Genomic DNA, 15,995 nt, shown 5'->3' with positions numbered 1-15,995 from the left:
CTCCCCAAACCACAAGCTCTCGCCCTTCCAACCTGCTCTCTCTTTCATTCTCCCCAGCCCTCTCCCTCTCTTTCTACACAAACACCTCTCCCTCTCTCTCACCCCAACCCCTACCTCTTTCTCCCCCAAACCCCTTTCTCCCCTACCCCTCCTCTCCCTCACTCTCTTTCTCCATCAACCCCCTTTCTCCCCCCAACCCACACCCGCTCTCTCTTTCTCTCCCAACCCCCCCCTCTTTCTCCCCCACCCTTCCTCTCTCTCATTCTCTTTCTCTCTCAACCCCCCCTTTCTCTTCTCAACCCCCACCTTTCTCTCTCTTTCTCCCCAACCCCTCTCCCTCTGAAGTAAACTGAAAGAATTTATTAAGTAATGACAAATCTAATAAATGAGTTCGACAGTCTACTGGCCTAACTCCAGCAATAAAGTAATAATAACTAACTGTACAAACTATATCTAAGCTACACGTGGTGGCTGGGCCGAGATCTCTCTGCTACGATGATGTTCTTCCTGTAACTCCTGCTGGAAAAGAGAGAGTGAGTTTCTGGGAGCTCCGGTTGGATAGTGGGTGGTGTAATGCCCTCTCGTGGTTATGCCACAGCTGGTTGTTGTGATTAACGCCTTAGTTACATGTCTGTCTACATATCATTACACTCTCCACTAACCCCCTATATTCTCTTTCTCCCCCCAAACCCCCCCCCCCCCCCCCACAGCGCGATAACCAAACAGGAACTATGTCCCATAGCGAGCGCGTTTAACCACATGTTGCCCAGTGCTTTCAGCGCTAAGAAATCCAACGCTATCTAATGTGACTGATTAGATACGGGGCATCAGTGGAGAATGCTCGGCTTAGGCCGCACTTAGTCCTGCTTCCTGCATTGAGGAGTCGCGCTCGTCCTGGGACCCCCTCACCCCAACTCACTGTGAAGTGTTTATTCACTCCAGTGTATACATCCATTCCCCATACCTTTTCCATAATACCTTACCATCTGGATGCAAAGATGGCCAACTTCACACCTTCATCCTAACTTCCTAACTTTATCTTGTGTCTCTTGGGGAGGAATTCTCCGCAAGGCCCGACGCCGTCGTGAAACCTGGAGAGGTTCACAACGGCGTCGGAAGCCTCTCCTGGCCCCCTATTCTCCCCTACCCGGGGGATAGGCGGGCTGTGCCGGAGGACTCGGCGGCCGGACCTTGTCCCTGGCTTCAAGGCCCGGCGCACCAATAATGACGCCGCGGCGGCGCCTAATGATGTCAGCTGTGCATGCGCGTGTTGGGCAGCTCAAACCCGCGCATGCACGGTTGCCGTCTTTCCCTTCAGCCGCCCCGCAAGACGTGGCGGCTTGATCTTGCGGGGCGGCGGAGGGGAAAAAGTGCGTCTCCTTGAGACGCCGGCCCGACGATCGGTGGGCACCGATCGCGGGCCAGTCCTCTCCCGAGCACGGTCTTGGTGCTCGATCCCCGATCCGCCCCCCCAGGCCCCACTTACCTGGCACGCCATGTTCACGACGGCAGCGACCAGGTGTGGTTGCCGCCGTCGTGAACAGGTCGGGAACGGCAGGCCGCCGGCCCATCCGGGTCGGAGAATCGCGGGCCGCCGTAAAAAACGGCGGCCCGCGTTTCTCCGAGCGGCGTGTCGGAAAACCGGACACGCCATTTTGCGGGGGGTGGGAGAATAGCGGGAGGCGCGGGAGCGGACCTCCCGCTACTCTCCCACCTAGCGTGGTTGCGGAGAATCACGGCCTTGGTGTTTGAACACTTCAGCCAAGAGGGAAATGTACTTTACCTTGTGACGTGCTTTATACACACTTGCTGTTGCTCCTTGTCCAAGGACATCATTGAGTAACCAGAGGTAATTAGCTGTGCTCTGCATCCTCCACCGGAGAGGAAATCTTTCTAGACAGGCTGCGGAATCAAGAATAAAGCACATCAGGCTGGAATGAGGTCCCAAAACTTTCTATTGAAATACCCACTATCGGTCAGCTGATGCACTAAATAATTTGTATTAAAACAATCAAAAAAGAACCGGATTTCAATCTTAGAATGTTTTGGAGAGCAGCAGCTGTATAACAATTAACTCATACATCTCTGGACTATGCAAGGTGAAAACACCCAAAACTCCACTCTGATCAGTGTCCTTATCTCTCTGTCTGTGACATAGAGCAAGAACTGGACTGGATACTGTTCTCTGTGTTCACATATAGAACATAGAACATAGAACAGAATCAAGCACAGAACAGGCTCTTCGGCCCTCAATGTTGTGCCGAGCCATGATCACCCTACTCAAACCCACGTATCCACCCTATACCCGTTACCCAACAACCCCCCCCCCTTAACCTTACTTTTATTAGGACACTACGGGCAATTTAGCATGGCCAATCCACCTAACCCGCACACCTTTGGACTGTGGGAGGAAACCGGAGCACCCGGAGGAAACCCACGCACACAGGGGGAGGACGTGCAGACTCCACACAGACAGTGACCCAGCCGGGAATCGAACCTGGGACCCTGGAACTGTGAAGCATTTATGCTAACCACCATGCTACCCTGCTGCCCCTATACAACAGTCACTTGGCAAGGTAGTGAATTAAGGGCTGATGGGAATTCTCCAGAAGTCCTGGACCAACTAATCACCACCAAAAAAGAGGTTATCTGGTAATTGTTGTTTATAGGGTGGGACAGTCACACTATCACACCTTTCTTTTCTTTTTAAGAACATACAGTGCAGCCATTTGAGCCATTGAGTCTGCCCCGACCCACTTAAGCCCTCACTTCCACCCTATCCCGTAACCCAATAACCCCTCCTAACCTTTTTTGGTCACTAAGGGCGATTTATCATGGCCAATCCACCTAACCTGCACGTCTTTGGACTGTGGAAGGAAACCGGAGTACCCGGAGGAAACCCACGCAGACACGGGGAGAATGTGCAGACTCCGCACAGACAGTGATCCAGCAGGGAATCGAACCTGGGACCCTGGTGCTGTGAAGCCACAGTGCGAGGCACTTGTGCTGCTGTGCTCTGGGTTTCTTGACCTTGGGATGTCCCCAGCTGCTTTACACCCAATAAAGTATGGTTACTGTCGTAATGTGGAAAAGATGGCAGCTAATCTTTACACAGTAAGATCCCACAAACAGCACTGTTGCTTCCCAGCGCCAGGGTCCCAGGTTCGCATCCCGGCTTGGGTCACTGTCTGCGCGGAGGTCTACACGTTCTCCCTGTGACTTTCTGGGTTTCCTCCGGGTGCTCCAGTTTCCTCCCACAAGTCCCGAAAGATGTGGGGCGGAATTCTCCGCTCCCTGCGTGGCGTGGGAGAATCGTAGGAGGGCCCCCCGACATTTTTTCCCCCCCCCCGGCGCCCCCGCGATTCTCACCCCCCCTCGGAAAAATCGGCACTCGCCGTTTTTCAAGGCGAACGGCGATTCTCCGAGCCCGATGGGCCGAGCGGCCGGCCCTTCACGCCCGTTTCACCACGGCAGCAACCACACCTGGTTGCTGCATTCGTGAAACGGGCGCCTGGATGCTCGTTTAGGGCATCCAGGGGCCCGATTGGGACGGGAGCACCGCGACTGTGCTCGGGAGGGGACAGGCCCGCGATCGGTGCCCACCAATGGTCGGGCCAGCGTCTAAAACGGACGCACTCTTTCCCCTCCGCCGTCCGGCAAGATCAAGCCACCACGACTTGCCGGGCGGCGGTGGAGAAAGACGGCACCACGATGCGCGGGTTCGTGTCGTCTGCGCGCTGATGTCATCCGCGCATGCGCGGGTTCCTGCGCATGCACGGATGACATCCGTGAAGCGCCGTTCGGGCGTCATTTCCGGCGGCCGATGTCGCGGCCGGGAACGACGGGGCCCGCTCCTAGTCCCCCGGGTGGGGGTGAATTAGGTGCGGGGAGCGGGCCCCAAGGCCGTCGTGAACCTCGGCCGAGTTCACGACGGCCTCCGCGATTTTTGGAGCCGGCGGAGAATACCGCCCGTGCTGTTAGGTAATTTGGAAATTCTGAATTCGTCCTCTGTGCACCCAAACAGGGGCCAGAATGTGGCGACTAGGGAATTTTCACAGTAACTTCATTGCAGTGTTAATGTAAGCCTACTTGTGACAATAAATATTATTATTTATTATGTGACAAAATCCAGATAGTCTTTTTTAGTCATGTTAGTTCAAGGATAAATATTACCTAGTCTCACTCCCACTACTCTTTCCCCTCAACAGGGTATTTATTTTCTTTTCCAAGTATTTTTCCAATTTCCTTTTGGAAGACCCCCTTGCGTCTGCTTCAGGTCAGTTTTATTTGAAGATCTGTGTGCACCACCAATGGTTTATTACAGAGAGACATTCAAAAATAATGGCAACAAAACAGTTGGGTTTGTTTCAGCTACAGGGCTAATTCCAAAATGCTGACATCGACTGCACAATCATGGGTGCAGAATCATCAGGTCTGTTAAGTTTATTTATTTTCTAGCTGGGGGTCAGAAACGAGGCGGTCACAAATGACAGGACAACATTCTTTAAAAAATTATTTCATGGGCTGTGGGTGTCAATGGCTAGGTCAACATTTATTGCCCATTCCTAATTGCCCTTGAGAAGGTGGTGGTGAGCTCCCTTCTTGAAGGGCTACATCCTGTGGTGTAGGTACATCCGCAGTGCTGTTAGGGAAGGAGTTCCAGGATTTTGACCAGGCAACAGTGAAGGAACAGCGATATATTTCCAAGTCAGGATGATGTGTGACTTGGAGGGGAGCTTGAGGGTGGTGCTGTTCCTCTGCATCGAGTGCCCTTGTCCTTCTAGGTGGCAGAAGTCATGGGTTTGAGAGTTGCTTTTGAAGGCGACTTGGTGTGTTCCTACAGTGCAGTGCGAGATGGCTGCTGGTACTGTGCTTCAGTGCTGGAGGGATTGAATGTTTGTGAATGAGGTGTCAATCAAGTGGGCTGGAAGATGTTGAGCTTCTTGAGTTTTGTTGGAGCTGTACTCATCCAAGCAAAAGGAGAGTATTCCATCACAGCCCTGGGGCGAAATTCTCCGACCCCCAGCAGGGTCGGAGAATTGCCCGGGGGCGCCTAAAATCCCGCCCCCGCCGTGGCAGAGATTCTCCGCCACCCGGGAAGTGGCGGCGGCGGAATCTCGCCACTCCGATCGGAGAGGCCCCTGCGGTGATTCTCCGGCCCGGATTGGCCGAAGTCCCGCCGCTGGGAGGCCTCTCCCGCCGCCGAGGTTTAAACCACCTCTGGAACGGCGGGATCAGCGGCGCGAGCAGGCCCCCGGGGTCCTGGGGGGGGCGATCGAACCCCAGAGGGTGCCCCCACGGTGGCCAGGCCGCGATCGGGTCCCCCCGCTCAGACTCCGGGCCAGTGCCCTGGGTGCACTATTTTCTTCTGCGTCCGCCACGGCCTCCGCCATGGCGGAGGCGGAAGAGAACCCCACATCGCGCATGCGCCGGCAGTGACGTCAGCGGCCAGCTGCCACTGACGTCACTGCCGGCGCATGCGCCGACCGGCGAAAGCCTTTCGGCCAGCCCCGCTGCCGGGGGCGCCGGTTTTTTGCGCTGGTCTTCTGGTGGCAACCGCTCCGGCGCGGGGCTGGCCCCCAAAGGTGGGGAGAATTCCCCACCTTTGGGGAGGCCCGACTCCTGAGTGGTTGGCGCCAATCCCCTACTCCGGAACCCTCCGTCACGCCGGGTAGGGGAGAATGCCGCCCCTGATTTGTGCCTTCTAGATGGTGGACAGACATTGGAGAGTCAAGAGGCAAGTTATTCACCACAGGATTGCCAGCCTCTCACTGGCTCTTGTAACCACAGTATTTCACTGACTGTTCCAGTTCAATGGTAACCCCCAGGATGTTGGTAATGAGGGTTTCATTGATTTTAAAGCTGTTAAAGGTCATGGGGAGGTGGTTAGATTCTCTCTGGTTGCCCATAGCAATTTGTGTGGCGCGAATGGTACTTGTTGGCATATTGTCCAGATCTACATATGGGCACAAACTGCTTCAGTACCTGAAGAGTTGAAATGAAATGAAAATGAAAATCGCTTATTGTCACAAGTAGGCTTCAATGAAGTTACTGTGAAAAGCCCCTAGTCGCCACATTCCGGCGCCTGTTTGGGGAGGCTGGTACGGGAATTGAACCGTGCTGCTGGCCTGCCTTGGTCTGCTTTAAAAGCCAGCGATTTGCAAATACAATGGGCGGAATTCTCCAACCCCCCCCCTGTCGGGTCGGAGAATCGGCACGGTGCCGTGCAAATCGCATCACAGCGCACTGACGCTGGGATGCAATTCTCCGCAGTGCGGAGAATGGGCACCATTGGCGCCGGCGTGGTGCCGGTCGGAGTATGCGCCGACTCTCCGGCCCGGGCGCGCTCATTCTCTGGCCCAAATGGGCCGAGCGGCCGTCATCAAAAAGCCGAGTCCAGCCGGTGCCGTTCCAACATCCTCTGAGCTGGCGGGACCTCGCCGTTGAACGGTCCGGGGGTGGCCGGTGGAGGAGGAGGGGGGGTCCGACCCCGTGGACGGGTCTCCGTAGTGGCCTGGCCCGCGATCGGGGCCCACCGATCAGAGGGCCAGGCTCTCTGCCCCCCGCCCTCCTTTCCTCCGCGCCGGTTCCTGTAGCCCTGCACTATTTGGCGTCGGGGCCGGCATGGGGAAGAAGGCGACTGCGCATGTGCTAGTGGGCGCCGGCCCAGCTGTGCAAGCGCGGATCCCGTGGCGTCGGGTTCAGACCGGGATTGGCAGCACCTTCCTAGCCCCCTGTGGGTCGCAGAATGGGATCCCGGAATGGGCGGTGACGCCGGAGTAAAACACTCCTGTTTTTACTCCGGCGTCGGCACTTAGCCGCCCGATGGGAGAATCCCGCCCAATGTTTCTGACCTGTACACAGCCCTGGTGTATGAGTGTGGCCTAATCTTCCTGCCAGTGAGTGTTTGCACAGGCAGGTAGAATATTAACCCTGTCTGCAGTAACAACTTGCATTTATTTAGCACCTGTAACATAGCAAAACATCCCAATGTGCTTTACAGGAGCAACAAGTGAAGAGGGCACTTGGCAGAGTGCCCATTCTGTGTTAACACATCACTCTTCCTGTCACGTGGTTATAATGATATAAAGGCACCAGCTCGTAAGGGATTCGGTAAACGTATTTTATTAATTCTAGGAACATGTGAACATACATACAGAGGTATTAAAGCTTGAAGATATCAGAGCTACAGAGCTGTGTGTGTGTGTGTGTATGTTGCTGCAAGAAAAAGTGAAAGTAATTTAGGACTGAAAGACATACCACTGTCCCTGAAAGGCATACCAGGCATACTAGAACAATTACAATTACATGGCTCTTCCTTGGGGTGTTTCTCTGCCTGATTGATGCGATGCTCTGTTTATTACAAAGCTGAAAAAAATAAATCTTTTCATTAAGAGCTTCCACCTCACTGAGGAGGCTTCAGGCCAATCCACATCCAACAAGCTGCTCTGAAAACTCTGCTCACATTTTAACTAGTGTGAAAATTTCACCACAACAGCGAGGAAATCTACAAAATTCCAAAACAATCCGCAACATTCCAAACAAAGAAAAAGTAAATCTGTCCTACGTCTTCATGGTAACGGAATCTTAAAAAAATTCCAAGATCTCAATCCATATCTCTGCCAAAAAACTAATCAGTTCTTCCGTGAGTCATATCCTCTCCATGTACTAAGTTCCAGTAAAATCCATCCATTATTTTTGAGACGTTCTCTTTCAAGATGAACAGACTAACAGGAGAAAAAACATTACCTCTGCCCACCTTCAGTAGAGGAGGTTATTATCACAAAATAATCTGACACTACACCACATAAGGAGGTGTTTGATCCAAAGTTTGGTCAAAGAGGTGGGTTTTAAGGTGAATTTGAGAGAAGGAATGAGAGATAGAGAGGTGGATAGATTTAGAGAAGGTATCCCTGAGTTTCTGGGCTGAGGGCTGGAGACAAGGCCATCAATGCGGAAGATGCTCGAGTCTATTATAAAAGACGTGATGTCAGAACATTTGGGAAGCATTAACTGGATTGGGCAAAGCCAACTTGGGTTTATGAAAAGCAAATCATGCTGAAAAAAATCTATTGGATTTTTTGAGGATGTAGCTAGTAGAAGAGATAAGGGGGAAACCAGTGGATGTGGTGTATTTACACTTTTAGAAGGCTTTTTATCCCACATAAGAGGTTAGTGGGCAAAATTAAAGCACATGGGATGAGGGTAATGTATTGGCACGGATGGAGAATTGGTTGACAGACAGAAAACAGAGTGTGGGAATAAATGGTTCTTTTTCTGAGTGGCAGGCAATGACTAGTGGGATACCGCAGGGATCAGACTTGGGCCCCAGCTGTTCACAATATATATAAATGACCTGGATGAAGGAACCAAATGATACGTTACCAAGTTTGCTGTTGACACAAAACTGGGTGGAATTGTAAGTTGTGAGGTGGATGCAAGGAGGCTTCAAGGTGATTTAGACAGGTTGAGGAGTGGGCAAACACATTGCAGATGGAATACAACGTGGCTAAATGTGAAGTTGTACACTTTGGTGTGAAAAACAGAAAGGAAGAACATTATTTAAATGGTGATATATTGGAATTGTGAGCGTACAAAGAGACCTGGATGTCCCTGTACACCAGTCAATGGGAGTGGAAAGGCAGGTACAGGGAGCAATTAGGAAGGCAAATGGCATGTTGGCCCTCATTGCAACAGGATTGAAGTTCAGAAGTAGGGATGTCTCACTGCAGTTATACAGGACCTTGGTAAGACCACACCTGGAGTATTGTGTGCAATTTAGGTTTCCCTATTGAACAAAGGATATATTTGGTGTCGGATTGGTTGGGTCAGACCTTTGGGAGCTGGGGGAGTCAGGCCAGGTTTGGGGGTTGTGCTGTGTTGATGTTGGGTTGAGCCTTGGTGGAAGAGATGTTAGATGGACTTGGGGGACGGGGGGGGGGGGGGAAAGAGTCGGGCCTGGCAGCAGGTGGGTGGGGGACGGAAAGAGTCCGGTGGGGGTCGGTGTGGATATGTACAATAGTTATCCAGAAGTGGTTTTGATCGTTCTAACTTTTCTGGGTGACTATTGATGTAACACAGGCAGAACCATTCGACATTTACAATGTAAATCGCATTTTCGCGTGATTTCCAGTGCAGGGACTATTTCCCATCACACATTTATGAACATAGGAGCACAAGAATTAGGAGAGAAGTAGACAATTCAGCCATTTGAGCCTGCTCTGCCATTCAATCAGATCATGGCTGATCCCATCCTGGTCTCAAATCCACCTCCCCATCTGTTTCCCATATCCCTTTAACCCATTTTTAAAATCAGAAACATATCTATCTCATTGAAACCATTTAATGACTCTGAGTCCTCCATCCTACCATGAGCTTTTGCAGTATGGTTTGCCCTAGTTTTTGGCCTTTATGTCTTCCGTGACTTCCTTGTTTAGCAACGGAGTGTTTTACTCCCTTTTGCAATTCCTCTTCCTCTCAGGAATATACTTTAATTGAGAGGTATTTAATATCTACTTGAACATCTAACATTGTTCTTCAACTGTCCGACCCTCAATTTTAAAAAAAATATTTTTATTTAAGGCATTTTCATATATACAAACTGAATCAGAAGTACAACCAAACAACTCAATAAAGACCCATACCCACTCCCCCCGCTCCCCTGTTGCCACCTCCTCCTCACATCCCGCCGTCCCATTTTAACCCCTGCACCCCCCCATCCCCCCCACTCCCCCCTCCCCCCCATCCCCCCCACTCCCCCCTCCCCCCCATTCCCCCCTCCCCCCTCTCCCCTCCCCTCTCTCCCCTCCTCCCCCCTCTCCCCTCCTCCCCCCTCTCCCCCCCTCTCCCCTCCCCCCCTCTCCCCTCCCCCCATTCCCCCCCTCCCCCTCCCCTCCTCCCCCCCACCCTCCCCCCCTCCCCCCTCCCCTCCCCCTCTCCCCTCCCCTCCATTCCCCCCTCCCCCCCCCCCCTCCCCCCTCCTCCACCCCCCCTTCCCTCCCCCCCTCCTCCCCCCCTCCTTCCCTCCTCCATCTCCCCCTCCTCCTCCTCCCCCTCCCCCATCCCCTCCCCCTCCTCCCCATCCCCTCCCCCATCCCCCCTCGTCCCCTCCCCTCTCCCCCTTCCTCCCCCCCTCCCCCCCTCCCCCCCCTCCTCCCCCCCTCCCCCCCTCCCCCCTCCCCCCTCCTCCTCCCCCCCTCCCCCCTCCTCCCCCCTCCCCTCCACTCCCCCCTCCCCTCCCCCCCCTCCACTCCCCCCTCCCTCCCCTCCTCCACTCCCCCCTCCCCTCCCCTCCCCCCTCCACTCCCCCTCCCCTCTTCCCCCTCCACTCCCCCCTCCCCTCTTCCCCCTCCCCCACCCCCCTCCACTCCCCCCTCCCCTCTTCCCCTCCCCCCACCCCCTCCCTCTTCCCCTCCCCCCTCTTCCCCCTCCCCCCTCCCCCTCTCCCCACCCCTCTTCCCCCTCCCCCACCCCCTCCCTCTTCCCCTTCCCTCCCTCCCCCCACCCCCCGTCCACCCCTCCCGTCCACACCTCCCCTCCCCTCCCCTCCACCCTCCTCCTCCCCTCCGCCCCCCTCCCCGCCCCCTCCCCTCGCCCCTCACTCCCCCCTCCCTCCCTCCCTCCCCTCGCCCCCTCTCCCCCCTCCCCCTCCCCCCCTCCCCCTCCCTCCCCCCCTCCCCCTCCCCCCTCCCCCCCTCCCCCTCCCCCCCCTCCCCCCCTCCCCCTCCCTCCCTCCCCCTCCCTCCCCCTCCCCCCCCCTCCCCCTCCCCCCCTTCCTCCCCTTCCCCTCCCCCCCTCCCTCCCCTTCCCCCTCCCCTCCCCCCCCTCCCTCCCCTTCCCCCCCTCCCTCCCCTTCCCCTCCCCCCCTCCCTCCCCTTCCCCTCCCCCCCTCCCTCCCCTTCCCCTCCCCCCCTCCCTCCCCTTCCCCTCCCCCCCTCCCTCCCCTTCCCCTCCCCCCTCCCTCCCCTTCCCCTCCCCCCTCCCTCCCCTTCCCCCCCCCTCCCTCCCTCCCCTTCCCCCCCCTCCCTCCCTCCCCTTCCCCCCCCTCCCCTTCCCCTCCCCCCCCTTACCCCCCCCCCTCCCTCCCCTTCCCCCCCTCCCCTTCCCCTCCCCCCCTCCCTCCCCTTCCCCCCCCTCCCCTTCCCCTCCCCCCCGCCCCTTCCCCTCCCCCCCTCCCTCCCCTTCCCCCCCCTCCCCTTCCCTTCCCCTCCCCCCCTCCCTCCCCCTTCCCCCCCTCCCCTTCCCCTCCCCCCCCCTCCCCTTCCCCTCCCCCCCTCCCTCCCCTTCCCCTCCCCCCCCTCCCCTTCCCTCCCCCCCTCCCTCCCCTTCCCCCCCCTCCCCATTCCCCTCCCCCCCTTCCCCTTCCCCTCCCCCCCCTTCCCCTTCCCCTCCCCCCCTTCCCCTCCCTCCCCCCCTCCTTCCCCTCCCCCCCTCCCTCCCCCTCCCTCCCCTCCCCCCCTTCCCCTCCCTCCCCCTCCCCCCCTCCCTCCCCTCCCCCCCCCTCCCTCCCCTCCCCCCCCCCCCCTCCCTCCCTCCCCCCCCCCCCTCCCCTCCCCCCCCCCCTCCCTCCCCCCCTTCCCCTCCCTCCCCTCCCCCCCCCTCCCTCCCCTCCCCCCCCCCTCCCTCCCCTCCCCCCTCCCTCCCTCCCTCTCTCTCGCTCCCCCCCTCCTCTCTCCTCTCCCCCTCCCCCTCCCTCTCCCCCTCCCCCTCCCCCCCTCCCTCTCCCCCTCCCTCTCTCCCCCCCTCCCCCTCCCTCTCTCTCTCCCCCCTCCCCCTCCCTCTCTCTCCCCTCCCCCCTCCCCTCCCTCTCTCTCCCCCCCCCCTCCCTCTCTCCTCCCCCCCCCCCTCCCTCCCCTCCCCCCCCTCCCTCCCTCCCCCCCCCTTCCCCTCCCCTCCCCTCCCCCCCCCCCTCCCTCCCCTCCCCCCCCCCTCCCTCCCCTCCCCCCCCCTCCCTCCCTCTCTCTCCCCCCCTCCCTCTCTCTCCTCCCTCCTCTCTCCCCCCCTCCCTCTCCTCCCCTCCCCCTCTCTCCTCCTCTCCCCCCCTCCCCCTCCCTCCTCTCCCCTCCCCCCTCTCCTCTCCCCCCCCTCCCCCTCCTCTCTCTCCCCCCTCCCCCCCCTCTCTCTCCTCCCTCCCCCTCCTCTCTCCCCCCCTTCTCCCCTCCCTCTCTCTCTCCTCCCTCTCTCTCCCCCCCTCTCTCTCCTCCCTCCCTCTCTCTCTCTCTCCCCCTCTCTCTCTCTCTCCCCCCTCTCTCTCTCTCCCCTCCTCTCCCCCTCTCTCTCTCCCCCTTCTCCTCTCCCCCTCTCTCCTCTCCCCTCCTCCCTCCCCCTCCTCTCTCTCCCCTCCCCCCCTCTCTCTCTTCTCCCCCCTCTCTCCCCTCTCTCCCCCCCTCTCCTCTCCCCCCCTCTCTCTCCCCCCCTCTCCTCTCCCCCCCCTCCTCCTCCCCCCCTTCCCTCCCCCCCCCCCTCTCCTCCTCCCCCCCCCCTCTCTCTCCCCCCCCCCTCTCTCTCCCCCCTTTTCTGACCTCTCAAACCTCCTTCAAGAAATCAATAAATAGCTTCCGCCTCCAGGCAAACTTAACCTTTTCCAACCACAGGAATTCTGCCAAGTCACTCAAACCCCCCCCCCCCCCCCCCCATCCCCCTTTCAGCAGCTCCAAGACCCATGTGAATGTGATTCACGGGCCCCTCCCCCACGCACCGCCCACACCTATCTTCCACCCCCTCGAGGAAACTACCCATCCTCGCCGCCCTCATATGAGCCCTATGTACCACTTTGAACTGGATGAGGTACACGACTAGGACATGTTCAAACTCATCAAGACCACTGACAAGGTCTTGGCCACCACCTCCTCTGTCCTAGCCTCAATTATCTGTGCCCAGTCCACTTAGGGCAACTTTTTCCTCAGGTCTGTAAGGGTATAATTACCTCTGCCCAACACTAAAACTCGAGTATGGCACGCTGTCTTCTCTCGCTTAATTCAAATTTGGAATTCTAGCACGCTGTGATCACTCATTCCAAGAGGATCCTTAATGACAGACTATTTATCAACCCTTCTTTATTACATAACAGTAAATCTAAAATAGCCTGCTGCCTGGTTAGCTCCATAATATGTTACTCTAAGAAACAATCCCTCATACACTCTATGAAATCTCCCTCGAAGCTATCCTTGCCAATTTGATTAATCCAGTCAATATACATATTAAAATCACCCATGGTTATCGTTGTGTCTTCTCACAAGCCTTCATTATTTATTGCTTTATACTATACCCCACTTTGGAAGTATTGCTTGGGGGCCTGTAAATTACTCCTACAAAGCAGTTTTTTCCCCTTGTTTTTGATTTCCATCCAAATCGATTAAATACTTTTTTCAAATTGTAGAGTACGCAATTCATCTTTTTTGCCAATTAAGAAACAATTTAGCGTAGCCAATCCACCTACCCTGCGCATCTTTGGGTTGTGGGGGCGAAACCCACGCAAACACAGGGAGATTGTGCAAACTCCACATGAACAGTGACCCAGAGCCGGGATCGAACCTGGGACCTCGGCGCCGTGAGGCAGCAATGCTCGATTAAATACTTTGACCCTTAGTGCCAATGTCATTTCTAAATACAACCTTGATGTTACTTTCACCCAATAAAGCAAGTCCACCTCCAGTTCCATCCTGTCTATCCTTTCAGAATACTGAGTACCCTTGGATTTTCAGAGTAACTTTTTTGCAGTGTTAATGTAAGCTTATTTGTGACACGAATAAAGATTATTATTCAACTCCCAGCCCCGGTCCTGCTGCAACTATGTTTCAGTAATCCCCACCAGATCATACCCATTTGTCTCTATTTTTGCTGTCATGAACCTTATTCTGAATACTGTGTGCAATTAGGTCCAAGGTTTTTAAATATGTCCTACAAATTTGACTTTCCTTTGCAGGATTTTCTTGCGCACTACGTCTTGCACACATTCCGACTTCCTTTATTACTCTCTGATAACACTCAGCGTCATATCCAACTTCCACGTTTTTACGTTTCCTTTCCCCTCTCCAGTCGCGAGACTGGCCCTGCCTGTTCACCCTGTTAATCTCTACCTTTTCCTTCCATGCTGACTTGCTGCTTTGATTCCCATTAACCATTATACTTCTTGTCGTTTATGCTCTCCCAGGCGATTGCTGTGCCAGTCGAACCTGGAAACATGGAGGAGGGTGTCCCCAGCACATAACCCTCCCCCCCCCCCCCCCAGTTACACTGCTCTGAAGCTGAGAAATTAGGACATATTGAGCATCCGTTGCAAGCTGCAATGTGACCACATCACTCAGTTCCCCTCCAACACATTCTCTTGTGACAGTGTACTGCCCCTTTAACACAATCTGTCAGCATTGTAATATATAGAGAAACTGCAACCAGGAGATTTACACCGAAACCTCTCAACAAATGGCAGGAGACTACTCATCCTAATGACATTTCTCCCTAAAAAAAATGTACTCATTAATCGTGGACAGAGACATTTTAAATGCAGAATTGGGATCGCTTTAAGTCAGAATGACTTTAGTTAAAAATTTGAAGTGAGAAGTCCTCCAAAGACATGGGAAAGTGGTCCCAAATTCTCCAGGTATTTGGTAAATTAACTCACCTCCAAACCCCACCTCCCAGCAAAGCCCCTGGTCTCAGACTTGCTCAACACACTTGCCGGCCTGATGATAAACTGAAACTAACCCGACTCACTTTCGATTACCTCGCTCTTCCGCATCTCCGGCCCCTCCACGCGTGTCTCCCGGGAACTGCAGCGCAGAACTGGCGCAGAAAGCGGCGCAGAAAGCGGCGCAGGGCCTGCGCGCAAAGCAACCTCCAGCCAGCCCTCCTGTGACCCTCATGGTCCAGTCCCAGGTACTGGCAGAGCCCCCCAACCCCCTTCCAATGAAAGAGTTCATTTCCAGGACTGGGGCTTAAAAACAAACGAGTATTTGAAATTTTGTTCATCAATTATTTTAAAAAATTGGGGAGGGGGGGGGGGGGTGAAGAGTGTGGTGTTGACAGCTAGTCAAACATCATCCAATGGAGAGTTTGCCAACCCAACCAACTGGAGTTGGCAAACTCATCGACAAGCTCTCTTCAGCCTTGTGTTATCGGGTTTCACAGCACAGAAAGAGGCCCTTCTGCCCATCATGTCTCCGCCACCAATCTATTCTTATCCCATTTCCCAACATTTGGGCATATCCTTGTCCGCTATGACGTTTGAAGTGCTCATCTAAATGCTTCTTAAATGTTGTGAGGGTGACAGTGAGCTCCAGATACCCACCACCCTCTGGGTTAATCAGCCATTTCTTTGTCCCCTATTATACATTCCCCTGTTTCTGACTGTAAGGGACCTACATTTGTCTTCACCAATCTTTTTCTCTTCACGTACCTATAGAAACTTTTACAGTCACTTTTTATGTGCTCTGCAAGCTTACCCTCGTACTCTATTTTTCCCTTCTTAACCAATCCCTTGGTCCTTCTTTGCTGAATTCTAAACTGCTCCCAATCTTCAGACCAGTTTTTTTTTCTTGACCAATTTGAATGCTCCTTCCTTGGATAGAATACTATCCCTAATCTCCCTTGTAAGCAGCCATGGATTGGCCACCATGAGGCGGTATGGTGGGCACAGTGGTTAGCACTGCTGCCTCACAGCGTTAGGGACCCGGATTCAATTCTGGTCTTGGGCGACTGTCTGTGTGGAGTTTGAACATTCTCCCTGCCTCTGTGTGCGTTTCCTCTGGGTGTTCCGGTTTCCTCCCACAGTCCAAAGATGTGCAGGTTTGGTGAATTGGCCCCTTAGTGTCCAAAAGGTTGGGTGGGGTTACAGGGATAGCGCAGGGATAGAAAAGGTATTTCCTAGGCGGAAGCTCAGTGGAGGAAAGCACAGGGGGCGGTGTATGAATATGGGGAGAAGGCGAGCAGGATGCTGGCACACCAGCACCAAAAGCGGGACGCGGCCAGGGAGATTGGGGGAGTGACCGATAGGGCTG

The 15,995-nt window shown here is 55.2% G+C and overlaps 1 protein-coding gene across 1 annotated transcript in view; it reads right to left on the bottom strand.

Moving 5' to 3' along the window:
• The window catches only part of LOC119978681 (serine/threonine-protein kinase TBK1-like), a 77,097-nt gene extending 62,388 nt beyond the window's left edge, over positions 1-14,709 (bottom strand). The window contains exons 1-2 of the mRNA XM_038820471.1: positions 14,621-14,709; positions 1,784-1,902 (exon numbers count right to left, since the gene is read on the bottom strand). Of these exons, the coding sequence (XP_038676399.1) occupies positions 1,784-1,870 (87 nt within the window). The 5' untranslated portion in view covers positions 1,871-1,902; positions 14,621-14,709. The remainder of the gene's footprint in view (positions 1-1,783; positions 1,903-14,620) is intronic.
• Positions 14,710-15,995: the final 1,286 nt, after the last annotated feature.

The sequence above is a fragment of the Scyliorhinus canicula genome, chromosome 15, assembly GCF_902713615.1.
Source record: "Scyliorhinus canicula chromosome 15, sScyCan1.1, whole genome shotgun sequence".
In the NCBI taxonomy this organism is placed as follows: domain Eukaryota; kingdom Metazoa; phylum Chordata; class Chondrichthyes; order Carcharhiniformes; family Scyliorhinidae; genus Scyliorhinus; species Scyliorhinus canicula.
The sequence above is the reverse complement of the archived record's forward strand: the minus strand, read 5'-3'. Positions and strand labels throughout refer to the sequence as shown.